This window comes from Falco rusticolus, chromosome 8 (genome assembly GCF_015220075.1).
Source record: "Falco rusticolus isolate bFalRus1 chromosome 8, bFalRus1.pri, whole genome shotgun sequence".
NCBI classification, from domain to species: Eukaryota; Metazoa; Chordata; class Aves; order Falconiformes; family Falconidae; genus Falco; species Falco rusticolus.
This window is the reverse complement of record NC_051194.1, coordinates 48,110,916-48,126,904: the sequence shown is the minus strand read 5'-3', so window position 1 is coordinate 48,126,904 and position 15,989 is coordinate 48,110,916. Positions and strand designations below refer to the sequence as shown.

At 35.7% G+C, this 15,989-nt stretch overlaps 1 protein-coding gene across 4 annotated transcripts in view; it reads left to right on the top strand.

The window, feature by feature from the left end:
• SESTD1 (SEC14 and spectrin domain containing 1) overlaps window positions 1-15,989 on the top strand; it is a 55,902-nt gene that overhangs the window by 32,112 nt on the left and 7,801 nt on the right. For 3 of the 4 annotated variants that reach the window (XM_037397613.1, XM_037397611.1, XM_037397612.1), the window contains 7 exons: window positions 1,695-1,792; window positions 2,173-2,228; window positions 4,695-4,906; window positions 8,647-8,769; window positions 12,172-12,366; window positions 13,001-13,115; window positions 14,782-14,941. In XM_037397613.1, coding sequence (XP_037253510.1) covers window positions 1,695-1,792; window positions 2,173-2,228; window positions 4,695-4,906; window positions 8,647-8,769; window positions 12,172-12,366; window positions 13,001-13,115; window positions 14,782-14,941 — 959 coding nt within the window. The remainder of the gene's footprint in view (window positions 1-1,694; window positions 1,793-2,172; window positions 2,229-4,694; window positions 4,907-8,646; window positions 8,770-12,171; window positions 12,367-13,000; window positions 13,116-14,781; window positions 14,942-15,989) is intronic. The other variant, XM_037397614.1, reaches the window with a different exon arrangement.

Here is a 15,989-nt window from a genome sequence, read left to right as displayed (position 1 = left end):
TTAATAGACACAAGTTGTTTAGGCAGCTGTTGGTGTGCATAGCACTCCAGAATGTTTTTAATCTGTTCTTCATTGATACTTGTTTTTCAGTTACTTACATTGTTTTGAAATTTTAATTTTTAATCTTCAGTGAAACAGTATATTCCTTTCCTGTTCAATTCTTCTTAAAATGTGCTTCTCAAAGTAGGATCCTGGACAAGGAATACTCCAAACAATACAGCCAATCTCACAGCAGTACTTCCCCCTCAATAAATTTGAGGGCTTATACCACATGTACCATGTTTCTTTTTTGCTGAAACTTGGGAAATTGTGTGTTTGGGACAGAGAGAGAGCATCATCTGCTGTGCGGCTTTTTTTTCTGCTGCTCTTTGCATGGCCTTTATGTGTGCATGGATTAGGACAAGGCAGCTAGTTGCTCCTCTGCCTGAAACTGAGAGCTCGTGATATGGGAGGGAAAGGAAATTCGGTATTTTCATTGTCCTTCACTTTTGTCTGTTACGTACAAATCTGGCTCCTACTCACTTATTCCTGCATGTGTAAAATTCATAAGGACAGTGCTTCCACCCAAATTGGGACTTCTGCTGTGTATTTGGTTCAGACTACAACTGAAAATTTCTCTTTCCTGTCTGACCTCTCTTGCCTTGTTTCAACTTGTTTTGTATATTAAGGAAGAACCTCCTCCATTGCAGCTCCTGATTTCTGAAACTAGCCAACAGGGTAGAAAGATTCTTTAAGGTACTAGCTGAAAAATAGTTTACAAATATAGATACATTTTAAACCTATGGATTTTTTCCCCCATTTTGTAACAACTGAATCTAGCTTTTATTTTATAAATCACATTATAAATTGGCTTTTAAGAGCTGTGCACCTCATCCTTTTTGGTTTTCCCTGAAATTTAAATAGTCGTACATAGGTTAAGGAAGGTTCATCTGCAGGCTATTGATAAATAATTTATTAACACCAAAAAGACCTGAAAGTTATTACGCATGGCACTTATGGCACCTGATCGTGATCAGTTCTGTTAAAAAAAAAAAAACAAAACCAACACCCCAAAAACCCCCAAAACAAAACCCACCAAAAAAACAGCCCTCAGAAGTCAGGTACAGAGGAATAATCTGAACAGTACCCAGTGTCTGACTCTACAGGCCTCTTGTTATCCAAGAGAAGCCCCTGTATTCAAAGAAACCAATGAGAGTATTTATTTTCATATAATACATCTTTCTTTTAACTTAAATTTATTTATTAAAATATATCCCATATTAGGTGATTAAAAGCTGGAGTCTTCACAAAGTTGATTATTTTGATCCGTTCAAGTGAGCTGTCACGTGCTTGCGTCCTCTAGCATTAGTCTTAAGATATACTTAAGATGTGGAATAAATACGTGTATGACAACTTACAGGTCCTGCAGAAAACTCAACATTTTTCAGTATTTCAGAATTCAGTCCATCTTTGTTATATTCAGCGTAACATTTACTATCTCCCTGACGAATCTTAGTGCTTTTAAGGGTTCCTTGAACAGAACTTCATATTTCCTACTCTTTCTACCCTACCATATGAATGTTGAGAAGTAATTACACTGTGTAAAGGTGGAAGTGTACTAACAGAACTAGAGTGGATAAATTTGTACTGATGCCTTCAATACTGCCACTTATATAACTTTCATTTCTTAAATGAAAACCTGCCTCTTATTACAGGTATTTGAAAAGTTCACGAAAGAATCGACATCCTTACTGGATGAGCTTGCTCTAATTAACAATGGAAGTGATAAAGGAACGCAACAAGAAAAAGAGAGGTGCGTGATTTGCTTTTTGAAATCAGTGGGTTTGGATTATAAAAGTTCATTGGAAATCCAAACAATATTGAAAATGCTATGTGCCTTAAATATTTTGAGATGTGTAAAAGAATTCTGAAAGTTTGTAACGTAGACTACAAAATTCATCAACGTGTGTAGACGGAAGCTCATTTGGCCATTTGACTACATGCAGCTGCACTAGTGTTTTGATAAAGTGAGGACTTTACTGAGTGAGGAAAGAAACATACAGTCTCTTAACAGCATCAGGTAGCTCTGGCCTTAGTGGGAGTATTTACTGCTGCTGTAATACAAATGAATGTGTTACTTAATAATTATTAAAGTTTATTTTTATTAATAATGTGTTTGTTACTTTATTCAAGATCAATAGATTTGAACTTCCTTCCATCCGTTGATCCTGAGACAGTATTGCAGACAGGTATAGTAAGTCAAAAAATTATAATGTTGGTCAATAAAGTAACATTGTTCATTTTTAAGCCCCAAGTGAAAGCACAGTGCCCAATAATCATCTTAGCCGTAATCACAATGTAATAAGCTTATCTATTAATGCCATCTTTAGATTAAAAAAAAGGGATGTTAACAAATAAATGGAAGAACTCCAAGTGTGTCATTCTGAATACAGTTTTTAATAATCCTGATAACGTCTTTACAGTATTACCATAATTAATATGTTTAATTCTGAGAACATGTTGTTTCTAGATGATGTCATTATCTTGGCCTTACAGGATGAATTTGTGTCAGGAGCCATCAAATGGTCACAATACAGATAGCGTTTTCCTACACAAGTCTGACCATTGGCATCAGCCTAGTTTTCAGCTGACAATCTGTAAAAGTGAAGCATACAGTCTTCTGACTTTGCTGCTTAAGAGTCTCCCTTCAGCATTAAACAATTTGGGGTTCTTTGAATATTTTTTTTTGAGTGAATTTCCTATTAACATTAAAGTATAATAGACTAATTGGACTAGAAATGTGCTTAAAAATTTGTGCCTTGTAGAACAGGAAGTAATGCATAGTGTTAAAGTGGTGATCCAAGTCTGAGTGCTCAGAATCCTTAACTTAGAGCCTCCTGCAAACTAATATGTGGATCACACGTTCTCTGTGGCAAATATTATTACTGGCCCTCAGTGTAAAATTTTAGCTTATTTACATGTGGGATAATATTGTTTGAGTTAAAAAATGAAACAATAGTTCCTTGCCTCGGTCTTTAAAGTTTTAAAAATATGCAGTGTCTATAGACACTGCTACGAGATTTTAAGCTAATAATATATTCTCTAATGGTAAGATTTTGGGGCAAAACAGCACTTCAATTTTGTGTGAGCAAGTAGCTCCCAAGAACATTAGTTTATATGCATTTTCTGTTTTCTTAATATGGCATAATGAATTATTTTTTTTTTTTAGCTGTGAAGTTTAATAACTTTCATTAAATCATGGGAGTTCCTAAGAGGCAACCATTCTCTGTTAAATTCACTGTATTGAAAGTTTGAAAATAAAAAATTAAACTCTCCCCGATTAAACCTTCCCATCTCTTAAGGGTAAATATGAACAAACTGCAGTTTCAGATAAACGGCTTCTGTCTTCCATGGTTACCAGTACTGTTGCTTTCACAAGCTCCAAATCCGCACAGAAAGTGTAGTTCTTAGAATATGATAGGAATGTAGCTTAAAATTCTTCTTTTACTTTGAAAATGTTAATCCTTTACTGCTGAAACAATAGAATAAAAATTCAAAATTATCCCAGTAGAACTATGACTTCTAAAAGCCTTTGTCTGTTTGTTTTACAGCTATCTGTGCCTATCTGTGTAGTATTATAAAAGATTAAATCCAAGATGTTAATTTCCATAGTACGGCAAATGTATCTGAATTCTTAAGACATGTTCATTTCACAGTGATATGTGCTGAGTAATTTAAAGTTGCTTGCTACAATCTCCAAAGCCCTTGGCATTTTGATTGTCCAGATAATACCAGCTGGATTTAGAGTCTATATTTCTGCATTTTCCTTGAGGTATTACAATTACTGTTGTAGTGATAAATTAATTCTGTTAGTGAACTGACATGTTACTATTTTAAGACCTGCAGAACTGACGATATGAAATTGGCAGACTTTCAGTTTTACACCAACATTTCTTTAGTGACCACACACTTTATTTGCTAACTTGTTCATTGAGCTTTTGGGGAATAAATTACTGATCTGGATTTACTGGTAGTATGGTGTTTACATCCTGAACTTCAGTACAGCTTAACAATAACATTCTTCAGTTTAAACAGGGGATTAAATACTCAAAATACACTAATTTCGCATATATGAGAATTGTTACCCTGATATGGTGCTTAAGAGCACAAAAAAAGGTGAGAAAAATGAAGAGAAAAAATTGATCAAAGTACTTAGTATTCAGCTCCACACTTTCTATGAAAGTTTGCACTTGCCATAAAAATCCTGAAAGATAACAGCGAAATTATATGGTCAGTTTGTTTGTGCTTCTAGATCATTCATTAAATCTAAGAATGTGAATTGCTCAAGAGAAATACTTTGGATGCTACACAGTATTTTGAAGTAAAGCAGAATACTTAGTTGTTTCAGACTCAGGATTGTGCTTTGCAATTGTTTCTTTACATTAATCAATGTAACTGTCTAATGAATGTTAGTCACAGTATCTCTTCTATAGTTCTAAAGTATATCACATGATTTCTACCCTATTTTATGACTAATACAACCCCACAAACTGTGGCGAGCACTTTGCATGAAATGCAAACGTACCCAATGCATGAAAGATTATTAGCTGCAAAAATGTTCTACTGAGTGGGCTAAAAGCAGGCATGCTTACAAATAATTTTTGTAGCTGGTTTTTTAATCTAAATTAACCACGTCATTAAATGTATTGTTAAAGGTCATGAGTTACTCTCTGAGTTACAACAACGTCGATTCAATGGTTCAGATGGAGGGGTATCCTGGTCTCCAATGGATGATGAACTACTTGCTCAGCCACAGGTCATGAAGCTACTAGACTCACTCAGAGAGCAATATACCCGCTACCAGGAAGTCTGCAGACAGCGTAGCAAGCGCACACAACTAGAGGAGATTCAGCAGAAGGTAATGCAGGTAAGTTTGGAGTTGGGCTTGAATACTGTGAAGGGGAGATCTGAGCTCAAGTGCCAGCCTGTGTTTCCTGCAAAACTAAGAATCAGAGGTGAGAACTGTCTCCTTTCACTCCTCAAACTGCAATGTGCTGGTTTCACTTCATGCTACCAAGTTGCGGCTACTCCAGTGACTTTCCAAAAGCGGTTCTGATACGTGGAGGTGACTAGATACGTGCGCTCTTGCCATCATGCTGAAGAACCTTCATGTTGTCCCTTTGTTGCATACTGTGGCAGCAGATCCCTTTGTTGTCGGAGGGCAAATGCAAAATCTGTTAGCAAAGAGAAGAACATTCACAAATGAGACACATTTGACTGTAATTTTGCTTGAGTTGGAAACCTTCCCCTGCATGTGTTGGTTTTAAGTTTCTGATACTGAAGATAAGCCATTATTTATTCCTTTATTTGTCTAATGCTTGCTGTTTTAACTAAGGTAAAGTGATTAAACTCTCTGTATTTCAAGGATACCCTGACAACAATGAATAAAAACCTTCCTAATTAATCATGTGTTAAAGGTCATAATGAATTGGTTTGGTCCTTTGGAAACAAGCAAGTAATTAGCCCTTCCAAAGTTTTCTTGGCAGAGTCTCAGTAGAGGAAATCAAGGAAATGGAATTAATTTATTTTTTTAATATATATATTACTTATAGTATTAACCAACCCTCTTGTGTTTATTAATTGAAATTAGATCTATATGTTTTTAAGCTTTTATGTAGTTTGAATATGCAGAAAAAGGAATAGATACTGCTTTTAGCTTTTCAATATTGACATTTCTAATGTGTGAGAAGTGCAAATCAAGTACTTGCACTTCAGTGTTCCAGGTATGGGTAAAGATTAAAAACTAATCAATCTTGTTATTTCTAGCAGTGAAAATGTAAATCTACTGAGGAAATCACTTTCACTTATGTAGTAATATGATGATTATTTAAAAAATAAAAAAACCCCAAATGTAATCTTAACATGTTGAGCTGGAAATAATAAAAATTCGTAACAGATGAAAATAGTACTATAGAGAACATATTAGCATGGCTGTGGGTATAATCAGGTGAGATATTTTTTTTCTTGTGTTATAGTGGTTGAACAAGATGTGCTGTTTGAAATGAAATTTATAACATACTTTGGCAAGCTGACATTGTTAATGCATTTAAATAGCCTTGTTTACTGGGACATCAGTCTCATTTTGCAATATTTGTAATAGGAATAGTTATTAGTTTACTCTCATTACACTATGGATGTTAGTAAGGGAACTGAGTCTCAGTACACAGGAAGAATGTGTTTGGTTGTTTTACCAAGTTAATCAGTTTTATGAAGTGCATTTAAAATCTCTCTAAATGGGATACAAATGTGTGGGGGGAAAAACTTACTAAATCTAGAAATTGGTTTCATTTCCTTTTGGTTTATGGGAGAACGTTAGACTAACAGAGAAAAGAAAGAAGATAGTGATGGACTGGAAGAAACCAATAGATGCAAAGTGCCGTGGAATTGATTTTGCCAAAACAAGTGGAAGTTGTAACACAACATGCTTAGAGTATTTTCAGTTGGAATGGGTGTGTACATGGACAGTGTTTCTCTTGTGTGGCTGACTTTTTTTTTTTTTTTTTAAATGAAAGTTAACAGGAAATCAAAACACTACAATTACATTCCTGTTTCACTCTTTGTATAGCTCCTTATATTGCTAACCACTCCTGGCTTGCTTTTGTGTTCCTGTTTCATTTTCACTATTTGCTCCTTCTGCTTACTGTGAACTGCTTAGTTCTTACTCCTGTTTAAAGCCCTCTTATCCATAACAACCTCTCTTCTTTTGTGCCTTCAGTATTCTACCCTCTCTTTTTACCTACCACTCTTTCTTCTGTTCCATAATTTTGTTTCCCTTTCCTTCATCTTTCTTTCTGCAGTGTAAAGATGGTAATGATTTCTAGATGTTTTCTGATGAACAGCTCTGCTAAACAGACTGATGAGCAACACTGTGTTATGTTAAATTCTAACATTGAACCTCCTTAGGCAGAGGTGTGAACTATTTTTCTGACCCTGATTCCCAGAAATTAATGTCAGGCCTTGCAGTAGTCACTAACCATTGAAAACCAGATTTTGTGAAAGTAACATTGCTTCTTTCTGCAGGGGACCTGCAGAACTCTTCTCAGTTCAAGTGTCTTGACACAAGAATGGCCATGTGCTAAGCCGAGCAGTTTCAGAGGCAATGCAGTAGTTGCTGGAAACTTATAATGAGGAGGTGGTCTTGGTCAGAAAGGGCACCGCTAAGGAGTAGTTGAACGCTTTCAGATTTGCATGAATACAGTCACTTCCATATCTGAGTTTTCCTAGCCACACTGATATTACAGGGGGACATGTGGGTGCCTTCACTTCTAGGTCCATTCCATATTTAACCAGCAACAGCTGTGCAGAGGTGCTGAGCACAACAGGAAGTTAATCTTTAAACAAAAAGAACCTAGAACTCAAGGGTCTTAATTTGTCCTAGAAATGATAGAAGTAATGAAGGCACAGGTTGCTTTCGGAGAAAAAAAAAAATACTGTGAAGCAGTACTTGTGGGGGGGTGGGGGAGGTTGTGTTGGTGCAAAAAAGGGTGGTTGGTAAGACACAGATGTGATGAATAAAATGTGGGGTGAACTGAGTAACTTTCTGTAATGGTGGTGGTCATTCCTGATTACTGTTGGAATGTATCCTAGCAGCAGTAGAAAAATAGTCCAATTAGTCTCTTTTTCATTTGTCTTCATGGTTATGGTGTTATATTGTGTATTGTATTCTATTTCCTGAAAAACTGTGTGAAGCTGTTCTGTCATCTTTGCTCAAACAAAGGTTACATTAAAGAGAGGAAGCTGGCTTCCTATGCTTTTTCATAAAGGTTCAGAATGTGAGGGTATTCCTGCATTTCCTTACGTCAGGACTCCAGTAGTAAGTGACTTTTGCACTACGCTTTATCAAAGCTGTTTCTTGTTTTCTAGATATTTAAAAATTTATTATAAAATTTTGCCATAGATATCATCTGAAAATTCAAATGTGTATAAGGAAACCAAAATCTGAGATACTCTGTAATAATGTCAAATTAAATAGTTTCAGAATAATGATAATAAACAAAATCCAATACCGTAGTCCAAAATTGTATTGCCATGACCCTGCAAAGACTTGTGCAAAGGCAGATCCCATGAGATATGGCCATTAAGACTCTGTAAGAGGCTTCTGTTCTTTGAATGGAGCAAGTTGGAAGACAAATATATAAAATACTAAGTTGTCGTGTAAATTTAGTTTTGGAATAAGTATGAGTCCTGTACTTTAGTGTCAATATATTCAACAAAATAAGGAGAAAACTCTCAGGTGTGAGGTTGAATACAGCTGTGCATTGTAATTCACTGGGGGGGTGGGGAATACTGTGTTTGAACACGACAGATCCATTACCAAGAAAATTGTGTTTTAAGCTCTTTTATTGACAGAGATACAAAATGGCAAGTATATACATGACAACTCCTTTGCTATCTGCCACCTGCTTTCATGGAGCTGACAGGCTAAGGTTAAGGGAAAGTATTTTGTACTTCGGAAGATGTGAATGAATTCAATGACTTGTACAGATCCTAAACTTTTTTTTTTCATAAATGTGTATTTTGAAATATTTCTACTTATGTTACAAAATTATTTTAAACCCGTTTTCATGATTTGCTACTTTATTTTTGTCATCTTTATCTCTTTGACAGGTAGTCAATTGGCTTGAAGGACCTGGATCAGAACAGCTAAGAACCCAATGGGGAATAGGTGATTCAATTAGAGCTTCACAAGCTTTACAACAGAAACATGAAGAGATTGAGAGTCAGCACAGTGTGAGATTTTCCATACCTTGTTTCAAGTAGCAAAGTAAATTCTAAGTACATAACGAGTAATGACGAGTAGTATATCTTGATTATGAATATCTAGGATATTTGCAGTGCGTGATTTCATGGGTTACAGAGGAAAGTACCTGAGCAGTTTAAGAACTTAATATGTTCATTGTATGTACGTGTTATTTGTTTTCCAGTGCTGAAAAATACTGATTTCTATCTATAATATTTCTGGGGTTTATTACATTGCAGCAGTTCTTAAATTTTCATGTTGAGTAGGAGGAGTAAATTTCCTTTTTCCTCTCTGCCAAAATGGCTGAGAAGCCTTGTACTTCTCAGGTGAACAAGTTAATATTATTATCTTTATTAAACTACATTTACCATTTACCTTTTATTATTTTTTTAAAATGTATATTAAATTTGTATAAAATATATAAAATATTTAGTAATATTACCAATTACCATTTATTAAACTACAATTTACCAGTAGCTGAAACTGGCTTAACACTTTCATTGATTTATGTTCATAATGAAATCTTGAAGAGACTGAGACTGTTCTGTCATTGTACTAACCTGATGCCTTTGCTTCTAATTTTGAAGACTTCCTAAAGTTCAGCAGAATTTTATCTTCCCATCAGATGATTAACTATGCTTGGGATATGAATACTCAGTGTTCCCAAAGGGAGTGTTGCTCACAGTGCTTTTTCCTCTTTCCTGGCTTCAATGTAGACATTGACAATTCAGTCCACTTTTTCTAAGTCCCCTTTGCAGTCACAGCAAAGAAAATAGTTATAATTTTGCTCATATAATTAAGAAAAAAACCAATCCAAACCTTTAGTCTGAGAAACATTGTGCCCTACACTACACTGGTTCTATTGACTACATCTCTGCTGAGTACAGTTTGCTTGCTCAGATGCAGAAGCATATGTTGTAGGTGTCTGTTAGGTCAAGTGAATGGCATCCCTGCTGTCTTCTCATTGCTGTAAGCTCTTCAAGCAATGTTCTACTTTGAAGAAACACTGCCTTCTGAAGCGTAAAACATCTTACAGTTAAAATCCTAATTGGAAAGAGAAAAAAAATCCTCTGTGTACTTTATTGACAAAAATAATTTCGAATATCTTTCAATCCTACTAGCACTTCAAAACCAAAAGAGAAAACAGCATTGAATACACTTTTTTCTCATTTGGGTATCTGTAACAGAGAATTATGCTTTAGCTGGAGTGAAATACAGTCCTTGAAATCATTGAGTCCCATTGAAGTTTGCAGGCTGGCCTACAGTTTGGTGATCACTAAAGCACTGATAAGATTGAGCACTGCTTGGTCCTCGGGTGCTAGCAGGTCTCTGTAGAAACAAAGAGTCAGAAAAATTATTTTTTTTTTTTTATCAAAAGAAGTAATTTGGAGACTACTCGCCTACCTTAAGTTTAGATGACCGTTTATGAATTAAAACCATTTTTTGACAACAGCACTGGAAAAATGTGCTTTGCATTTTTCTTTGATTTTTTTTTTTTAACATCATGATAGCTGAGTGTGCTCTTTCATTATTTTCCTAGGTTTTTTTCTCTCCAAATAATCAAATTGACAGCTTGTATGCTTACTTTCTTTCATCTCCTATTTATTGTTGATTATATTTCTTCTGTTTTGAAGATACTTGCAAAAATGCTTTGTTTAAAAGAAAATGTTTTAAAGATAGGCTTTTTCACTTCAGTTTACTCTGAAGTGAAAAGTAATTTTCTTTGGGGGTTTGGTTGTGGGGGTTGTTTGGTTTTGGAAGGGGTGGTTTGTATTTTTTGGTTTTTATTTTCTGTTTTATTCATGAGCAATCTAGAACTGTTATTTTTGAGCATATGTTGGCTTTTATCCATGGTTTTGAGCTGTCACATACAGCTGTGCCTAACTTTCCCCTATGGAAAGGATCAGAAGCACACTTCTATTTGATTTGCCAGTCTCTTAATTTTACTGATAGCTTGACCAAAATCAGTTCCTGCAACTGTTTTACTTTAATACTAAAACTAAAAATTACTAATCTAGGTTTTTTTGTTTGCCTGTCATATGATAGTTGACTTGTCACACTCAATAAGCTGGATTTGTATGTTCAGTGTCTGCAGGTAATAATGAGTTATGCTGTTTAAACTGAGCTTATTGAGCCTATGTATCTGTAGTACATGTGTGACAGTGGAAGATGTTTCCATATTATGTCATCTTAGTTGCCTCTTTTGGGGTAGATGAGAGGTTTAATCTGCTCTTAAATTTCTGGCTGATTGCTAATTTAACTTTTTCATTATTCTCTCCCTTTGCATATTTTCATAGTCATGTTTCTTCCTGTGAACAGATGGTAGAGGCAGCTTTGGGTAAAAAGAAAAAAAAATCAGAATGTGGATATTTATACTCTGTATTTTGAATGCTTTCTAAGTACATGATGCAAAAGCTGAAGGCGTAATTTTTTCAAAAAATGCAAACATCCCAATAGGAGTGTGGCAAGAATACTAATTAAATGAAATATTTTAGGCCAATAGATGGTGCTATTCCATAGCACTAGAAACGCATAGGGCATTTGAAGGTCACTTTACTGTAGGCCAAAATAAAAGCTGTTGAGCAAACATGTTTTCCTTTACAGGCATCTCAATAATGCAAGTTGTGAATGTGATCTTGATGTATCAAGTAGTTTTTAAATCTCCCAGAACTGTTAAATATTCGAACTATTCTCTTTTGCAAATACACCACCATGACAACATAACTAACTCCTGTGTATGTTGAATCAAAACATTTGAAAAACAAACCTACACATGCTGAATTGAGTAGTATAAAGCTTTCCTTAAATAAGAAACAAGAATAATTTTGAAGTTTCTGTACGTGGATACTCTGTTTTATTCAGAAGATAGAGGTTGCTTCTACTTTGTCAACAGTAGTATGTTTTTCTAAATGTTTTAAGAAAATTACTGCTAGTTTCAGTCATGTCACGGAAGGCAACACCTAGATAAGTCTTATGAACGGTTTTTTGTAATAGCTTACCAGTTGTCAAAACGTCTTTTGTTTCAGTAGAGCACTATAGACTTGCAAGGATTAGAAATTTTAAAATGGTGGAATTCCTCTAAGTCAGTAAAATAGTTTGAGTGGGAATTTGTACTGGGAGCTGGTAACCATGTGTTGTAATCTTCCCATCTTGCTGCACCATCTTTTCATACTACGTTACATGTATTAAAACGTACTAAGCACTTTTTGAGTTGATTTAGAATTAGGAATGTTTGTTCCTCCTGTGTGAGATTTCATCACTATAGTGTAAGCTGTAATAGGTTCCTTTTTTAGTCCGATTATTTATTAGTCTGCAGTTAGATGTATGCCATTTTAAGAGAAATAGAATTATGTTTGTTATTATTTTAATTCTTACTTTTCTTGTGTTTGTAGGAGTGGTTTGCTGTTTATGTTGAGCTTAATCAGCAGATAGCAGCTCTTCTAAATGCAGGGGATGAGGAGGACCTTGTGGAATTGAAAGCATTGCAGCAACAGCTGAGCGATGTGTGCTACCGGCAGGCCAGTCAGCTGGAATTCAGGCAGAATCTATTACAAGCAGCACTTGAATTCCACAGTGTTGCCCAGGATGTAAGTTTTTCTTTTTAACTTCTCACTGGCTCACCTGTTAGTATATTATTGCTATAGTATTATAAATATTGAATACAGTGGAAAAAATATAGGGAGGTCAAGGGAAATAAAATACCACTTGGAAAATGCCGTAAGTCCTTATTTACTGTAGTTGAAATGCTGAGAAGATGGATTTCCCCTTTTTTAGGAGGGAAGTGCTTTGTAATATGCCTTACATTTCAATAGCATTTGAAATAAAATGACTGCTGCTTAGAAAGTTGCTTCCTCCCCGTTTTGGTGTTTTGTTTTTGGTTTTTTTTTTTTTTTTAATTAGAAGCATATGCATTAATTGAACCACAATTTGTTGTACTTTTCGTAGCTTCTTTTTCAAAATAGCATTTATTACTTTCCTGTACTTGTCTAAAACTAAAAATTAATAATCTTGGCTTCCCCCGCCTCCATCTAGGGATATATGCTCTTGGAATTTTATAGGCAGATGGGTCATTTATCTTTCATCTTGACTTTGATTTCCTATAGATGGAAAGAGAAACTCCTAAAATGACAGATTTCCAGGCATGTAGGAGATTGCAGACCCAAGCATCTGAAGCTTGAATTTCTTTTTAAATATCAACATTTGTGTTGGTTTTTATTTTAGTTGTCTCAGCAATTGGATGGCTTGCTAGGAATGTTGTGTGTAGATGTAGCACCAGCAGATGGGGCATCAATTCAACAAACTTTAAAACTACTGGAAGAGAAGCTGAAAAGCGTTGGTAAGCAAAAATTCTGCATTTCAGATACACACGTTCTAATGAATGTGTTACAGGGGAAAAAAAACAAACAGTAATCTCACCACTCCCTTTAAAAAAGGACAGCAGAAAAGATAATATCTGTCTCCTGATTCCTAGGTAAGTAATGCTCCACCTAACTCTTGGACTTGCTTATGCGATCTACTGCATAGTAGTTCTATCTAGAAAAATAATCTGGAAGTGGTTTCTTTTAAATGTTTTACATGTAACACGTATTTGTTACGTACCACTATTCTGCATTTCATCTGTAAACAAACTTTTTTCACCCACTAACCATCCTTAGTATCTTGGGAACATAGTGCTTAGATGATCTCTTTGTCTCCAGAGCTGACCCCTTGGTGATTAAGATTGTTAATCCACTCAGTTTCAGAATGCTCGTACTGAGTATTTTCAGTAGCTTTGAATGTATATGTTAATAAATGGCACAATTAGGGTTGTTATGCTGTCAAGCGTAGAATAGAATATTTCAGTTGGAAGGGACATACAACAATTATCTAGTCCAATATGTTGTAGAAGGAGCTTTTCTTGTGGTTTAACCACAGCTGGCAGCTAAATACCACACAGCTGCTTGCTCACTTCCCCCTGCCCCTGGTGGGATGGGGAGGAGAATTGGAAAAAGGTAAAACCCAGTGGGTTTTCAATTTAATAATTGAAATAAAGTATACTAATAATAACAATTGTAACAAAAAGGGGAGAGAGGGAGGAATAAAGCCCAATAAAAAAAAAAAGTGATGCACAGTACAGTTGCTCACCACTCGCTGACCGATACCCAGCCAGTCCCTGAGCAGTGATCAGCAGCCTGTGGCCAAGTCTCCCCAGTCTATATATATACTGAGCATGATAGTATGGAATATCTCTCTGGCTAGTTCAGGGCAGCTGCCCTGGCTCTGCTCCCTCCTGGCTTCTTGTGCAGCTCCTCACTGGCAGAGCATGGGAAACTGAAAAGTCATTGACTTCGGGTAACCACTGCTTAGCAACAACTGAACGTCAGTCTATCAACATTATTCCAATACTGAATCCAAAACACAGCACAGTACCAGCTACTAGGAAGAAAATTAACTATCCCAGCTGAAACCAGGACAGCTTTGAAGCAAAATAATATATGGTAGTAGTTGTTAGTGGAATGTTTGATGCATAAACTAGATCCTCCTTTAGGAAAACAGATAGAGCTGCCAAACAATGGATGTAACAGTAGCTTCTAAGGGTTGGTATATCTCAGTATAGAAAAATATCAGCCATGCCAGATGTAAGCAGTAACTTCTGCCAGCCACTGTTGCAGTTGTAAGCTGTACCTGCTTAGCAGTGATAAATATTTTAGGTATTGTGCAAGTGTGTGGATGAAAGACACTAATTAGCCATTTATATGCTGTGAAATTAATATTCACTGTCAGCTCTTATTCCTTTTCTTGTTATCTGTTAGGTCAAAATAGCAAAGCCCTTAGCTCTTCGTTAATATAGACAAATTCTGAGACAGACTTAAAGAGTTGGAAAGGGCAATGAAGGATGGATAGTAATGTCCTTTTCAATTTCCAGCCTTCCAGCTCAGATTCTGTTGTATTTCATCTCTCCTTTGGGAGTAAAAAAATCCCAAATGTATAAGAGTGACCACTGACTTTTTTTTTTTCTTTAGACTTAGGCTTGCAAGGCTTGCGTGAGAAAGGTCAAAGTCTCCTTGATCAGATATCTAATCAGGCATCCTGGGCCTATGGAAAAGATGTGACCATTGAAAACAAAGAAAATGTGGACCATATCCAAGGAGTGATGGAAGATATGCAGCTTAGAAAACAAAGGTAGTAACAACAGTTCTAGTCATTAAGACTTTCCTGTGCTGATAGGTCACTTTATATATCCAAATATTTTTTTTTTTAGAAATAATTTTGCTTTATCTTCAGTTAAGGGATGTAGTACAACTGTAATTTATATTTGTGGTATATTTAAATGGGACAGTAGCTTCCCTGCCTAATTTTTTGTAGCATATTCTTAAATCTGAACACCTTTTGTACTTTGTTACTGGATGGAATATTTTGAGTGCTTTCCTGTGCTTGCTCAAGAACTATAAATTATTTTTATATGGAGCTACGGAATGGATGCAAGAGGCATCTTTTATATGTTAGCAGTTTGAGATGGAAGGTCTAATAAGACTACAGTAGTGATGATGGCTTTAAAATTATGTATTAATTATGTAAATACTTGCTTATATTCTTTTTCACAACCTCCTTTGAGCATGGCATTTTCACTCCTGAAGATAGCAAGAAAGATGAGATGGTGTTGGGGGGGGCAGGGTACAAAATGGAGGCACATATAGAAGTTTTCAAAATAGTTTTTTTTGTGAGGTTTTGGAAAAAGATAGTGTGGAGACTGAAGCTGTAGTAGGGAAAAATGCTGGGGAGAGTTGAATTGGCAAGAAGGATTAAATTTGCCATCATCCTCTTCCTCCAAGCCTTTCTTTGATTATTTTTTTCTTAAAGATGTAGTAGTACTAGATTGGCTGTAGTACTGCCTCTTTTTTTTCTACTCAACAGTGTGAAAGAATCAGATGATGTTGCTCATCATTACTGCAGGAACCCTTGAGACAAAGTACTGTCCATAGAAAGTGCCTGAACTTTGAGAGCAATGGCTGAACAAAAAGGTGCCTCTGAGGAACAGCAAGGTCTTAATGAGCATCAATTTGCTCACTTTAGGAACTAATTCTACCGCTCACAAATTGTTTTCTTAGGGAACTTAATGTAAGAACAATGTGTTTTGGTAACACTCAGAGAAGGTATTGCTTTAAGTATGTACTCTGAATCCTATTTACGTGAGCAACACTTGTGTTGAGGGCAAATGCAAAGAGCTATG